General features: G+C 37.6%; 1 protein-coding gene across 6 annotated transcripts in view; it reads left to right on the forward strand.

Annotated features, from left to right (window-relative positions):
• LOC135210014 (serine-enriched protein-like) overlaps positions 1 to 15,854 on the forward strand; it is a 28,720-nt gene extending 12,866 nt beyond the window's left edge. For 2 of the 6 annotated variants that reach the window (XM_064242777.1, XM_064242778.1), the window contains exons 5-10: positions 1,601 to 1,639; positions 4,526 to 4,643; positions 5,566 to 5,723; positions 6,229 to 6,360; positions 7,459 to 7,641; positions 15,531 to 15,854. In XM_064242777.1, coding sequence (XP_064098847.1) covers positions 1,601 to 1,639; positions 4,526 to 4,643; positions 5,566 to 5,723; positions 6,229 to 6,360; positions 7,459 to 7,641; positions 15,531 to 15,755 — 855 coding nt within the window. In that variant the 3' untranslated portion in view covers positions 15,756 to 15,854. Of the gene's footprint in view, positions 1 to 1,600; positions 1,640 to 4,525; positions 4,644 to 5,565; positions 5,724 to 6,228; positions 6,361 to 7,458; positions 7,642 to 10,392; positions 10,955 to 11,004; positions 14,238 to 15,463 lie in introns of those variants that run through there. The other 4 variants (XM_064242780.1, XM_064242781.1, XM_064242782.1 and 1 more) reach the window with 4 other exon arrangements.
• Positions 15,855 to 16,824: the final 970 nt, after the last annotated feature.

The following is a 16,824-nucleotide window of genomic DNA, read 5'->3' on the forward strand; positions in this document are numbered from 1 at the left end:
GCGTCAAGTGCGCTCTGACACTGGAGAGAGACCAGGAGGTTGCACCTAACTCATGTGTTTGAGTAAATAAAGTAATGTAAAGCATTCAAGCACCGAGAAAATTGAGTGTCTTAGACGAACTTCCATTTAATCTGCAATACAGAGGACTTTCATTGAAAATCTTAATATTTTTTCAAAATATTCTTGCTTATATAGGTCTAGGTGCATCTTTCTCATCCACTGAGCTTAAAATTTTAGCCTTGATGTTCCGCAGGTGTGTGATTTCGATGTGAAAAAAGCAGAAGTATTGCATATTTGCTCTTGACGGAAATTGCAGTTACAGAGTTTTGTGCCCTGTACTTGACTCTATCCACTATATCGAAGGGGGTTTGTTGTGTTAACACTACATTTAATGATACGGAAAGTCTTCACACTAGACTCAATCCATTTCTACTCATGTTTTTTGTAGATCTAACTGGGAGGGAGGAAATTCAGGTACATTATGAACAAATAAAAAATGCAAAGGGTTTCGTCATAGCTTCAAGGAGATTTGCTGCGTCTCCTAATGTCGCCTGATCAAAAATTGTCGTTCTGTCACAAGCGGCAATTTGTGTGCTCATGTACTATACATTAAGTATAGGTCTACAGTTACACACACACATTCTCTCTCTCTCTCTCTCTCTCTCTCTCTCTCTCTCTCTCTCTCTCACACACACACGCACACACACACAGTATTCCTTAAGTTAACCCGTCGAAGTAAATGACACATTTGCCCGCAAAATTAGAACCCTGGAAGATTTCGAATAAGAATTACATAACATTCATTTTTCTCCCGCAACTGAAAAACTCCAAAACTCTGCTAGCACAATTTCTAGTCAAGTAAAAAATATAATATTAATGATACTAGTTGCTTCTCTGCGCTAAACAATAGCTCATATACGGAAGTACTGATATACTAATAATTGCTTTGTAGACACGCCCGTACGCGCGCATAATTCGAGGATAATGTTTGTATGTTTGCTGCTTGTGTAATCATAAATGGCTTTGATCAATTATATGTTAGCTTTACCAGATAAATCGTAGGGAGTAGTAGACTTCAGTTTTTATAAAATCCCGCCATAGCTTCTCCACATAACTGCCGGAGAAAATAAACAACTAAAAAAAAAATAAAAAAAACTCATAGTGGAATCGGTGTTTGCGACATGTTTGTCTGAGAAAGTGGATTGCCTAAAATCAATGTTCTCACATTTGTATGCATTGATTTTCTGTGTGTGCATGACGGTTAACATTCAATTTCTGCTACAAATTAAGGGTTTAAGATATAGCTTTTATGTAGGGTCAACATCTTGTGGTTTCTGGTGCAGCGCTATCTCATGCAACCACATAGGCCTAGGTCCACGATACCATTCTCGTATGAGTATACATCCTGTAGTGAGGCAGTTCTTTGTTCATGTTTCCTAGTTATTGCCAGGAGTGTGTGCGTGTATATTATACGCAAAAAAGTGTATCAAAAGAGGAAATATAATCTTTTAGAAGCAAAATAATCAGTGTTTACGTAAAAAGAGTCAAGTGCGGTCCCTGTGGGCTAGGCTAACGCCAGCGCTGTATTGTTTGCTTACAGCGCACCGGCTATACGCACAAACTGGACACCATCCCTGAGGTAGGCTTCGATCCCATATATACTATATATGAAATGGCGTATGTTCCGTTTTCACCTGTAGTGTTTTTCAGTGCTCAAAAATAACTCTCTCTCTCTCTCTCTCTCTCTCTCTCTCTCTCTCTCTCTCTCTCTCTCTGTTTGGCCTTCCCACTCGTAACTTTTCCTTACAGCGTAACTAAAAATATGTCTGAAAGGATCTTAATCTTTAAAATGCAATAAATTCACCTAATAATAGTGACTCCGTCTTGTAAATTCTGTTAATTCATTTCTGTTTTCTGAGCAGCATGAAGCTTCACGGTTTAATTAAGTACGCATAAAGTATAAGTAGTCGATCGAATGAGGTTAAGCACACACATATATAACCCTTACTGCATGCAAATCTCCATTATTTAAAAAATGAATATGAACTAGAACCTAATTAGTTCTTAAATAGTTATGTGAATATGTAAACCAACAGTCGTTCTAAATAAAAAAAAATCGTTTAGGTATCCTGAACGGATTTTGTCGATGGATGTACGATAACTTAACTTTGTTCCTTCACTGATTATGAGTCTAAGGCTTATTTAGTTCCTTTTATATGCTGAGATAAATCTTAAACTACAAAACACACAAAAGTCTGTTGTTTGTCATGAGTTATAAAAAAACTAATGATTTTTTTTTTTTTATAAATTCCAGAAATAATTCCCACTCCAATCTGACAAACTGCAGTAAAAGTTTCTGATAAAATTCCGTATTTTAGGTCTCAAACTTAATTCAGTTTACACACATAGGTCTAGTTACGTTTCTCCTTTTATACGGTTGGTACTATAGTAGATTCACATCAACTTGCATTTGATGTCTAGGCCAGTCCCTGGGTACAACGCTCCTGATCGGCTGTTGATAAGCCAATCACAGGGCTGGAAACTCTCAGTCTCTCACTCTCTCGAGAGAGTTCACATGGGGAGGATCTATATTCCACCTCTCCTGAGGGCTACATCTTTCAAAAGTATCCTTCAGGAGAGCCGGAACATAGATCCTGCCTATGTGAACTCTCGAGAGAGACTGAGTTTCCTGTGACTGGCTTATCAACAGCCAATCAGGAGCGTCGTCAGGGACTGGCCTAGACATCAAATGCACACTTGATGTGAATCTTCTATAGATGCACATTTAAATATAGACACTTGCCACAAAGTTCAGTAAAATTCGACCAGCTTATGAAATCGGTAGGTTTCGGTAAACAAGGACTGATTATAAGACAACATGCACAGCCCACAGTGAATTTTCATAGCAGTGTCTCCGTCCTGTAGTCACTTGTTAACATTAATCTTACATCACTCTGGACAACAATGAATTACTTTGCCGTCGAGTTTCCAGTTTATTCAGTTAATTCCAATTTTCCAACATATTGTTTCCCTTATTACGACATCATAGCGTTCACAGTTACCTTGTTCAGCAATACTCCTCATGCTTTCTTTTTTCATAGATTCTGTACATTCCAACTACTGATAGAACTTGGATCATCTCATCGTTAAAACATTACTGGAAGGATCGTTAAGGTCAAGGTATTAGGCCTTAGGCCTAATTTTATCACAGGAATACTTCCAATTACATTCTCAATTCAGTCTTTCAGACACTATTCGTTAACCGAAATAGTTCCCAGTTTAGCTTTTATTCATGTAAAATGTCGACTAAATTTCAATATATCTATATCTATATATATATATATATATATAATATATATATATATATATATATATATATATATATAATATATACATATAAACCTAAAATAGCATCTCTCTCTAAACAAATTTTCTAAAACTCTTGTGAGGTGGTCTACCCCAAGCACTGAACGCCCTCTGAAGCACTCACTCCACACAGAAAAAGCATTTTTGACTAGAACTCTCTATAGGTTCCCCACCCACATCTAGTCCTCTAGACCTAGTGGCTCTTGAACTAGATAGATGAAGCATGAATGTTACTTTTAAAGTTTCCCGCGCAAACGTGACAGTACACAGGTACCGTGAGACAGTATCTGCATGAAGCATGACTAATTTCTTTTTTCAAAAAAGAAGGGTCTTGATTTGACGTTTGTGCATGGTAATGCGTTGGTTCTTTTACTGGATTTTATAAATAAACCATAATTACGATCTCAACTGACTAGTGCCTGAACACACTGAGTTTTTAACGAACTTAATAAAAACGTGTGCTGTTTATTTTTTGTTGCTAATCCATGAAAAAAATATGTATATCTCTTAACTAATGTGTTGGTGATTTTTCATCAAAACATTCACGATTTTTGTTATCTAAATAATGTTGAGAGTTTTCATTATTATCACAAATGATTTTCGTGTCATAATCAAACATTTTCTTGATGATTTTTTTGTTTTTCATCTGAACACAGCCGTCACCAGCCAATGGATCTTTCGAAGTAGTTATCAATAGGTTTGAACATTTTTAACAAATTTTTTTGCCTGCAGCAGTTTTAATCATGAAGAGTAACGTGATTCTAATTCAGTTTGCAATTATTTAGTATAGTTCAGCTATTTTTCAACTCAAGATTACATTTAATGACACAATTTACTCCTGAAATATTTTGTGCTTCAGTTGACCTAGACCGATGTACTTGATATTTTCCCATTTCTTTGACTTTTGTTCTATTGCTACCCTTCTGCTTGATGCTACTGATCTTTGTTCTTGGACTGACAACCCTCACTCTTTTTGAACTAGAGTTTTTTTTTCTATTACAATGTTTCCTTCCTTCACTGCGCACCACCACTAGCTTTATATCCAACCCCCTCCACCTTTTCACCTTCATTTCACCCTCCCTCTCTGAAGAAGTCTTCAGTTGTGTGAGATGACTGCCATGTAACGTGCATCTTTCTCCTGCTAAATGTCCCCCAACAGCCACAGGGAAATGTCCACCAGACGCTTATTGTGGAAGAGTTCGAACCTGACGTCTTTAGACAGCTCATCGAGTACATTCACACCGGCTGCGTCACTCTGCAGCCCCGTACGCTACTCGGTAAGCATTTCGGACTTATTTTAAGGATAGAGTAGATTTCATAGTTTACTTCTTAGTCTAATACCATTTTCAGTTTTTGCAGGTTATTTTTGCTTTGTTTTCGATTCTCCTTAGTGTGATTAATACGTAAAATATGCTGAAATCTATAGAAGATTATCTTGTACGAGATGTGTACTGGCGAATGTTTTTACCGCCACTTGTTCCTTGGATTATTTCGGCTAAACTTGAATTTTGCTTAAGTGTTTCATGTCGGGATATATATTAGCGGTTTAAAGATCCCGGAACCTCTTATATCCTATAATTTATGGGGACCACAGTGGGAAACCTTAGTTTTTGGCTAGTCCTATCATAGCCTACCTTAGCAAGCTCTGATTCTGATTAGGGTAAGGTTTATTGAACGGTTTTAAAGTGATTCAACGCACCAGGCAAGTAGGGACCTGGTGACCTAAGATTATGTTGGAGTCGGGGGGGGGGGGGGGGGGGGGGTGGGGGGGGGGGGGTCCATGGGGGGGGGGGGACATCCCTGGACAAATAAGGCCCCTGCACACAAGGATAGGTCAGGTTGGGTTTGTTAGGTTTAGCTAATACATTCATGTATTTCGGTCGTTTTGTGATCGGCCCCTTCAAAAACCATGGTTTTTCTCATAAGTCATACTATCAACTCCAAAATGCAATAATGATTTAAGTAAAAATTATGTCAACTAAACATAATGACTCTTTGGTTTTATTTTAATAGGGTTGACACAGTTTAAGGGAGTATGTTACAGTTTGCAGGAGTTCAAGTCAAGTTCAATTTGACGCTGAAAAAACAACCGCTAGACCTATAAAGGTCGAGTGTGCCTTTCAGCCATTATAAAACTCTACTACCTTCCACTCACCTGATTTATCATAACCACTTGACGATGATCGTTATTCATTGCAGGACTGATGAACGCTGCGGATTACTATGGCCTAGATGAACTCAGAAAGGGATGTTCAGGTTTCGTGCAATGTTGCATCAACGTCGACACCGTGTGTGCTCTGTTGGCTTCGGCTGAGAGATACATCCAATACAAATGCACAAAATCTATGGTTCAAAAGGTCAGGTATTTTTTTTAGATATCATTCCTACATAGAACGGGAATTTTAGGATAAGAACTTGCTGGAAAATCCTTTGGAATTTGGAGAATTATAAGAGGTTTGCAGACTTGATTCAAAAGGCCTGATGATTAATAGGCCTACTGGTCCAAAAGGTCTGGTGTTTTTGGGGGTATCATTTCTACATAGAATGGGAACTTGAGGATAAGAATTGGCTGTAAATTCTGTTGGAATTTGTGAATTATTAGAGGTTTGCAGCCTTTATTCAAAAGAGTTCACCATAATGATGATTAGGTAAGCTACCAAGTTCAGTAGCGGTGACGTTCAGCGTAATGAGTATCACTCAAAATAGTTCATCGCAATGGGTAGGCCTACTTCCAAGTTCAGTACCAGTGACGCACTGCAATTTAACCGTAGTTGTCACTACCAAAATAACTATCATAAAGTATCATAACCATTTATTAGCCCTGAAATTCATTCATTTAAATATATTTCATATTCCTGACAGGTTTTAGAGTTTGTGGATGAACATGGTAACGAAGTGCTTAACCTGGGATCATTCACTCTTCTGCCGCAACATGTGGTCCGTCTCATCATGGCCCGAGAGGAGCTGAAGGCCGATGAGTTTACCAAGTTTCAGGTGAGAGAGAGAGAGAGAGAGAGAGAGAGAGAGAGAGAGAGACAGACAGACAGCAGACAGACAGACAGACAGACAGACAGAATTATTAAGAGGGAGGATGCTCAATATATATATATATATATATATATATATATATATATATATATATATATATATATATATATATATTGTGTGTGAGTGTGGTATTGGATGAATATATATATATATATATATATATATATATATATATATATATATATATATATATATTATATATATATATATGATATATACACATAAATATATATATTATAGCACAATGCTTGTCATCCTTTCTCAAATGAAAAGCCGAAGAAGTTCATTTGAAGTTGAGAGTTACCAGTTAATGACTTTTTAGTAAAACCGTTTCAGTTTCCTTTTCGTCATAAACGACATTAGTTAGTCATTTACTGAATCGTTTGCTTTCATTTTTATATATTTATTATTTTGTCGCTTTATTTTATCACTTTATTTCTCCCCCTTTTTAATAAGTGCCCAACTTTCTTTTTGTGATTTCCATTACAGTCGACCGACCCCTTGCGTTTGTGGGGGTTGGAACCACAACGCCCCGTGAATAGCTAAGATCCGCGAATACTTGACACCTCTCTAAAAATGCTTTTAGCCGCCTATTTTGAAAACTTAAAAAAATAAAACAAAAAAACCCTCTAAAAATGCTTATACCTGAATATTTTAATAGTATTATCATGTAAAGTGCATTTAGTCTCGAATCTGATATGAAAACACAGTATTTAGTGAACATTTCTCAATGGAAAATTCCGCAAATAGGCTAAATATCCGGAATACATTCCACAGAAAAATTCCGGATAAGCGAAGCGGCGAATCTAGAACCGCGAATAGGCGCAGGTTCCAATGTACACTTTGTAACTTCTTTCAAATGAACACCATATTCTTTGGAAGCTTGAACTTGAAGTCAATGTCCGCTGTGGTGGTAGGCTTGTTCCATATGAATGGGGTTTATCTTATGAATAAGAATAATAAAGTTAACTTAAAAACTGTAGCCATGCAATACCAATGACTTTTTCATGAAGTCTGAGCTAACACGATCCCTTTTCGCAACAGGCAGGACTCATGTGGTCCAAGAAACATTGCGACAACCAGCCCAACACCGACTTGAAGGAGGTCATAGGGAACTTCCTGGAGTACATACAATTCTACAAGATCCCAGCCAACATCCTGATGAAGGAGATACACCCGTTAGGCTTAGTGCCATACCACATCATCATGAACGCCTTAGCCTACCAGGTGAGCTGGGAGACACTACAATGATGCGTTTCTTTTTTGTTTTGTTACATTATATACTGAACATAGAGTTTTGCTAGAGAGAGAGAGAGAGAGAGAGAGAGAGAGCACGCACTTGTGAATCAGAAAGGAGTTGAAGGTGTGAAGATCAGATATATTACTAATTACTTTGGTGGTGAAGGAATAGCAACATAATTGACAATGAAACAGGGAAGAAAGAACGTGGAATGTTAAGTAGTGTATAAATAAGAGAGAGAGAGACTGTAAAGAAGAACGGCACTAAGATAGAGATACGAAAGCAGAATGAGAGAGAGAGAGAGAGACTGTAAGGAAGAATGGAACCTACACACACACACACACACACACACACACACAGAACTCTTACACAGACACGGTAACGAACACATGCATGAATGCACATACACACACACATGCATGGAACTGAATCACAACCAGACACGCGCGCACACACACACACACACACACATTCCAGAATTCAACGTTTATGTCCTGTGCAGGTATGTTATAGAATGATCTCCTTGCAAGAGGTAGCACCAAATAGGCCTATATCACATAGACCTGACAAAGTTTCATGTTTGAAATGCTCCCTACTTGAGAAATGATTTCTTATACTTAGCTGTAGGCAGAGTGAATGCCCTCCTAATTCCTAGACTTGAAGCACACTTCGGAAATAAGAGTTAAATATATTCTGTTTTCTTGTTAAAGTAATGAAGTACTACTCCGTAGCACGTGTATTTATTTGAAGTTCTACCACACATGGTTCACTATAAACTTGATTTGCCTTTCTTTGCACCTTACTGTGGAGAGTAGAATGTATGCTGTCTCAATCTGTAGTTTGCATTTGTTAACGGTACTAGCTTTTATCTTGTAGATGTGGCGTTTCTCACCCGTTAGCCTGTCTCTTCACTCACCTTCTGTGTTCACTTCAAATACTCTCGCTTTTCTCGATGAATTTATTAAGCGAAGTTCTGCCTGCTAGTTTGTATATCGTTGGACTTCAACATGTAAGGCATACAGCCATTTTGTCGACGCACCAAATTCACATTTCAGCTCAGTTCTGCTTCGTAACTTGTCTTTTTTTGGCTGGTGCCAATGCAGTAACGTATTTGACTTAAAGACTACCAAATTCAAGATTATCAGGATTACAGCCTAGACATGGATCGTCCAAACAGGTCCAAACCCTTGGTGGTCCTAACATTCTCAGGTTTCCAAATTTTCGCCTGCCAACAGTGACGTCAGATAGCTACATCAGATGGCTACCAAAGTTAAACAGTTGTTTAAATCATTGGCAAGAATGCTGCAAATTTATGATCATATACACTTTTCGTACGTCAAGTTTGAACTCTGAAGCCTCGAATGCCTGAATGCCTGGGACCTCAGTTAAGGAGACTTGCTTACAGGACGAGAGTTCTCTTTAGCCATTCATCTGTCAATATATCTACCTGAATTTCCGTTGCTTTTTCTCAGACGACCAGCTTTCTTTAATGCAAATATTCTAGGAGAAAGAACAATACCCTGGGGTAACTTGGAAACCTGCAAATCCTTGGAGTGTTCCTCTCTCAGGGAATGCGAAAACATGATAGCCAGGTAGAAATATAAACACGTCTGCATAGATTTGCTCAACATCAACAATTACCTGAATAGATTTTGAAGTTCCCTAAAGAAGGATGCAGTCTCGTATATGTCTCTGTTGTAGTGTTACAGTTATTATTATTATTATTATATTGCTTTCACAACAGTACTTGCATAATCATTTTTTGGAGTATACTAAGACTAGCATCTTTTCTTCAAGAGGCAGCACGTGTTAAAAGTTTCTGTCTACTGTTCTCTTCGCTAATGAACTTAATCAAGTAGTCACCGATGCAATGGGATCTTTAATTCACACAGAAAGCGAATGATTGATGATCTTTTTATTTGCTGTTTTATAATGAAAGCAGCGAGCTGTTGGTGCTGACACGAGTTTAGCTTGTTATCATCTTGGTCCTGTTTTTTGATGCCGTTCTGCTTTGGAATATTGTGGGGTGTATGTCCGTTATTAAAAAATTTGTCTAATGGCTTCGTGGCCCTATATACCACAAGTAAATAGAATATAATCTGGGGGAATTTAGCTGAAATTTACACCCAGTAAGATATGTAAGCCTAGCACCCTTCACTACCCACCGCGACACAAGTTCCAATGTCAGCTCTGGTAACGCAATGGCCGTCCAGTCCTCTTTGTTACTGCTCTTAGTGGAGCTGTTAAGAACAGGTTTTCGATTATCTACCTGTCTCCACCAAATGCACACACACACACACACACATAGCAGTTTATAATTTACTTGTTACCCAGTATCTTTACACTAACCTCACCATAAGGCTACACAGCCATCCCCACAAAACTGTATCTTCATTGTCTTTACGGCTGTAAAGCCGAAATATTCAGGCGATATCTTATTGGGCATCTGGCCTTGCCAAATAAGAGTGAACTCCATGCAAAGGTGGGTTTTAAAATGCATCATTGTCATACAGGTAAGAAATTAATGAGAAACTAGACCAAATCTCTGTTGGATTGATTAATGCTCTTAGCCATATACCCCACTGACATTTCATATAGGTGGTAACTAGCCCTCGGCGATTGCCTATTGTGCTTGTGGTTGACAGGGTAAACTGGTGGAATTTGTACCATAAAATACTGCACTCTTCCCCAGTTGTCATTGTGTACGATGGAAGTTACATAGCTCTAGATTGTTCCAGCAACTGCTGCCTTCTGAAGGAGAGAAGCTGGAAATTGTACTTCATAAGAAGAGGCAATACATGCAGGGAAAGTTGACATTCTGATATTATCATCACCATCATAATTATCACTGATGCTGTTGTTATAAATGTTTTTGTTTTTGTTGCTGCTACTGCTGCTGTTTTGCTCTTTAATGCTACCATCATATTTTATTTAAACCATCATCAATATTACCACCATGACCCTCAACAAGATTATTGTCATAAATTGTAAAGTAGGAGTCTTCCTGAAGAATCTCTGAAATTAATGTAAGCTATACCAGTGAGTCTTGAATTTCCAGATCTGTTGTAAAGTGAATGATTATTCATCTTTTTGTGGATATGGAGTGTATAACTAAATTTTTTCTCGTGTATTCATGCAGTGCCTACTTACTTTTATAAATATATTTTGTTTATGATTCATTAGCTGCCAAGTCATGTATGTAAAGATGTGATTTTCCTTTCTGGCACTGTATGTAATTGTGCAAACATTGCTCATGTTTGTGTGAAGGCTTGTTAGAAAGGAAATGATGCTAATGTTGTGTCTGATTTTGTTATTCCTCTACTCTTTCCAAAATGCCGCACGCACAATAGTCGGGATCCCCAGAACCACTCGACTATTCTCCATGAACAATTCTCCATGAACAATTCTCCTTGAGCAATTCTCCATGATTAATAAAGAGAGAAAGAAAGAATCAGTGCAAAAAACAAAGAATCTTTCCAAGTCTTCCCAGCGGAAACAAGTGAAACATCTTTCCATCATCCTACTCATCTTCTGCTTCTTCATTTTCATCTCAGAAATGGACCTTTGTTGCAAATCACTGAGCAGGAATCAAAGCTCTGATCTTATCTGAATGCATAAGATAGAAATTTTACTAGAGCCAATGATGAATTCAATCTGAAACTGACTACGTAAATTTGAAACGTTTACTGGGAAAACTATCAGCACTGCAGTTTTTTTTAGTGATTGTCAAGTTTTTTTGGTTGTTTTATGGTTTCAGACATCTGCATACCCATACGTGTATTCTAGACTGCAGATGTATATGTCTTGATAACATCTGGTCAAAAAGATAAAATGTTCTTAGAGAAATAGAGCATTCCTCGAGGAAATGAAACCAGATGTTCAGAGTGACTGTTGTAACACTGTGTACCCTTTCATACCAAAGCCCCTTTCCAGAGAAGTGGTACCTATGTAGCTTTTAATGCTGAAACATTGACTCCTTGTGCTGGGAACCTTCTTCGCCTGCAATAGAGTAAATCAGTATGCATTTTGTTTGCCTGAATGCAATCTTGCCTTAACCAAGCTACAACAGATTATAAGTTAGGCTGGTCACATCCCTGCTTTCCTGGCCTTGCTCTTGAGGGGCTTGTCATAGCTCCTACACCACCCTAGTAGGCATGGTGTGTATAAGTGGAGCTTCATGAGAAAACGGGAAACGTCAAAGTTCCATGTTCAGAACAGTGCTTTATGAAGAATATGGGTGATGAGTGAGTACGCATTTCCCTTCCTGACCCCTTGCTCCTAAATGGAATCTCAGCCTAAGCTTGACCAGACAAAAATGACCAACTGAATATCTGATGATTTTGAAATAAGTTGATGTGATGTGTTTTTCAGTCCCTTCTTATGCTTCCTTTTATATACGAGTTTTGAGCAAATGTCCCTATAAAAGTATTGACCAATTTTCGTTATAAATCTAGATGGATTTTGCTTAATTGCTACTGCCTCTTTTGACTAGAGAAACTAGAAGAAGCTGGACTTCTTGTAGCTCATGAATGTTTGAAGTATTTTGAGTTAAAACAAGCACCCACACACCTTCATTGTGACTTCAACCGACCAGAGCTTAACTACCCCTGAAGAACTGCCAGTAGGCAGAAGTTTGCAACACCTTCAAAAGCAGACATTAAGCCCTCAGTTATAGAATACCTAACACAGAATCACTTTCCAAGTGTTACCCTGCTACAATACTCTGTATCAGTTAGAATATGCATTTTTACCAGTGAACCATATCTTACTCTACCCAAGAATTTAACTAAAGCTCAGGTTTGGCAACTGTAAATGCTGAGTAACTTCCTTCCATAATGCTTGAGGTGTTGCCCCTTTTTGGAGAAACCCGTATACCTACAATGTACCTGTTCATGCTGAATTATATATTGTATTCTGAGGCTTTTGATACAAGTAGTACTAGCTCATACTTTCTCTGTTTGGGATATTAAACGAAGTCTTCTCTGATGTTAGTGGCATCCGCATTGTTGGTCATTCATTTAAGGCCACAGTGGTAAAATCTAGTATGGCCGATGTCATATCTGCTTCAAAGTTAATTGTTGCAGCTATAAGGAAGAACCTGCTGATATGATTATATCGAAGTCATATTTCTCTTTTTGGACCTCTAGCTGACGGCTGATGGCTATGCAATCGTTGTAGAGTCCATTTATGCCAGAAAATTTTCCAGCAAAACCTGACCTAAGTTAAGTATGAGAAGTCTCATAACACCAGTTCTTAATGTAAATTAGAATTAAACCATTATTCTTTAAAAAATATATATATAGAAAAAGGCATTTGAGGAAATTAGAAGTATTGCTATTCCAGATCACCCTCAGCCACTGACAATTACTAACTAGAGTACCGTAACGAACTTCAAAACCTAGTCTAACAATGAAGCCATATTGTGTCTAACCAATCCAAATTATTTCAGAACTGTGTGGCAATCGTTAGATAAATAACTGATGCTGCTTGACAATGGTTGATCAAGGTTTATTATTAATAAAATAAAATTGTTTCCAAATTCTCTATTCAAATATTTAAACATGGCACAGACTTGGGTGCCCTAGACTTTTGTGCATCGGAGGGATTCTGCTGCTCAGCTGCCGGGCCGACTTTGGTCTAACATAGAATCTTAACTGAGTGACCAACTTGCCAATCTATTGTAATCTAAGACTGATAATTTTAATGACTTTGGGAAGCCTTCTTCGCCCTAGCCCGGACAAGATGATGTGAATGTTGCAGATGTTTTTTTTGTATTTATAGTCCTCAGTCTGGTATAATTTGAATGAATTATGCAAAAATATAAGGAAATTGGTAGTAATTCAGACTGTGATTGTGTCAGACTTAATACCCTCTTTGAATACTTATTAGCTGTCAAGTATTTATCATCACATTCTCTTAATACTGCATTTGCCTTTTTGGATAGAGATATTTCTATATTTTATTCAGATATTCTCTCCATTTACCCGTGTCTTTTTTATATAGAGGTACTTCTGTTTTTTCTCTTGTCTCAACAAAAATTTTTAATTTTTTTTCCTACAAGATTTTGCCTTAGCATTTTGTAAGTTTTTGTTCTATGTGATGTTGACCTTTTTTTTTTAAATTGATGTTTTGAATTCCAATTGTGTATTTTGGAGCTTATTTTTCGTCAACTAAAATTCTTAAGGTTTATTGTTAAGGACAACTTTAAAGGTTAGACGTCTGTGTCGATTTGTAAAGGGACGTTTAGACTCTGTCAAACCAAATTAGATTAAGAACACAGATTCTTTTTTATGAATTTCCTTCACTTTCTCACTTTTTTCTACACAACCAAAGTTCTTCTGAAGTTCTGTTAGATGTTGCTGGACTTTTAAATGATCAAATATGCAATGGAAAGTATTCATGTTAATGTGTGGAAATTGACGCCATGCGAATGAGCAACGTAACCCGTTGTACTCCCAGTGTATAGTAGTCTCACCATTTATTCCTCGTGTTTCCCCTGTCAATGATTATTTTGCATTTGTGTTAGTTACCTGAATACATCTGTGATTATGTAATTGTTATTTGAATAAATCTATTGATTTTTCGTCACTGTTTTGTCTGAAGTCATCCTGCCAAAGAGAACTGCCGAGGAGAGAAGGTTTTAGCTCGACTGAGTCTAGGATCAAAGGTGTAGCTGTCAAGCGCTATAGGTCTTTTCAGACATGGCTGGAACTCAGAAGCGATGCAGCTTCAGCAGATAGTTAGAAGGGAATTCGAGCTATTTTCTGGCCTCTTGTACGTGACTGTATGCAACGCTGAAGTTGGATAGAGACAGAGAAAGAGAGAGAGAGAGAGAGGTTGTGTTATATTTAGTCTAGTCATCATTTTAACAGTAGTTCTACCTAGAGTGTTGACAAGTCTTTTTTTTAAAGATATGTAATCTACTCTTCCTGATGCATGTCATTGTAAAACCTTTTTTCTCTCATATGACGGTTTCCTGGTTAAAGCCAGAGAGTTGGCGTTGGATTTCTGAATTACTTATCATCACTTTTTTTTTTTACTTTTTGTTGTCTGCACACTGATCTTGCCTGATGAGTTGTTTACTAAAGTACTGCATTTGTAAGTAACATTTTTAAACCGTTCTCGCTCACCTGTATTGACTGGATATTTGTAGAATAAACAAGCAGTGGACTGTTATCCATAAGTTATACCTCATGTCTTGTCTTGTCATTAAAACCAATATGTTGACAGTTTGCTGGACTTTGTGTCTGTTCATTGACGAAAACCTTTGGTTTACTGACGAATACTACTAGATTGCCCTTTTGTGTTTTAGATTATTTAACTTCAGATTGCCTTTTACTAAGATTCACCAAACTTAAATTCAAGAGCATATACTGTTCTGTAACCCATAATTGTATTTCAGAGACATGTATAGATAGACCCATGCTTACGATGACCGAGTACTAAGCTCATTATAACAAAGAATATAACCAGAGATTAAGGTGTTAAAGAAACCCCACATGAATTTATCATTAACAAAAAGCTTTGTTTAATTTTAAAAAATAACGACAGATTCAATTGTGATGCTGAAGTTTTCCGAATATTCTCATCTCCCTTATCTTCCCCTTTGCCTCACTTTACCCAGTTGCAATTTGCTCATCTTTCCCGCTCTCCTGATGCTTTTCCATTATGGTAGAATCGTCTCAAACCCTCCCTCCCTCCCTCCCACCCCCTCCACCACCAACGGCTACCCATTTCGTCAGCCACCGCCCCTCTGATCCTCACTTCGAATCATACATCTCTCTTTCTTCTTCTCCTTCTTCCTTGCAGTCGTCTCTTTGTGTCCCTCCACGAGTAATCCTCCATCACGCCCTTTTGTCGTGCCCTTCTCCAACAGGCAGACCCCAGCAGTGTGGACCCGGCCAAGCTCTCGCCCAACAGGACGCGCAGATCCCACGGTGAACGCTCCATGTCCGTGCAGAGCTCCCTAGACCCCATGGGGGGATCCACCACAACGCTCTCTTCTTCCGCCTCCTCTGAAATGGAGTCGGGAAGACACTCCTCGGAAGGGGCCGTTGGTGGAGGTGGATGTACCCCCCTGACGAATGTCAGAGAGATGTAAAGTCAAGTCGTTTTCCTTTGTATTGTATCAATGGCCTTAACTCTGTAAAGAGAGAGAACTTCAAGATGAACTTTTTGTATGGAAAATATTAACTTTATGGTAAATATCCTGATGTATCCTTTAGGCCTATTGTAGCCACCGCCACATTCCGTGTATAACTGGTTTGTGGCTTCTGTAGAAGAGTAGAGTTTACCTTGTTGTCATCATAAATACCCAAAGCATAAATATTACATTTTGTATCAAGAGCAAAGCCACTCATGTAGGCCTACCAGTATTTGTATAAAGGTATAATGAAAAAAAATATATATACTTTTCAATTGTAAATTATATCCATTGTTAAAGAGATTCAAGAATGTGTAAGGGATATATTCCTTTCTTTATGATATAGATCAAATCCTCACATGTTTTTTGTAAAGAGAAAATTAGTTTTGTAACCTACGTCTCTTAATGTGATAGCAAGACTGGTTCCATTTCCCCAATGCAACACTTAAAGGTTCTCTAGTCACCAACAGTTACTGTAAGAAATGTGTTTTGGTAGCTGATCGGAAATAAAATGAAACCGAAGACTTAAAAAGGATCATAATACATAAATATATATATAAATATATATATATATGTATATTAAAATGACTAAATATATGAATTAACCTAGAATTAATATATATACATATAAATTAATTAATTAGTACCAAATGTTTACTCGTTGTATATAGGTCTATATTGCCTCAAGACATTTCTTCCAAGAAGTGCTCCCGGTTCCGGTAGCGTAAGTAACGACTCCATATACCTAACTACAGACTTGCGAATCCCTGTGAATGGAAGTCACTTGGGAAAAGGACATCCATCATTTATGTTTAGTGTTCTGGAAGTTCGTGAGTGATACGTGTTGTGTTTTCAATGTGCTTTTACGATATTGTTTCCGGATTTGAACAATCGTAGTTTAATCCTAAGCTGGCTGTGGAACAAATTAATATTTAAAAGTACAATTATTTTTGTCATGACCATGTTACTGAGGTAGGTAGTAATTTTAAGTATTTTAAGAAAAACTCCATACTAAATATAATATAAC

The sequence above is a fragment of the Macrobrachium nipponense genome, chromosome 39 (assembly GCF_015104395.2).
Source record: "Macrobrachium nipponense isolate FS-2020 chromosome 39, ASM1510439v2, whole genome shotgun sequence".
Taxonomy (NCBI): Eukaryota; Metazoa; Arthropoda; class Malacostraca; order Decapoda; family Palaemonidae; genus Macrobrachium; species Macrobrachium nipponense.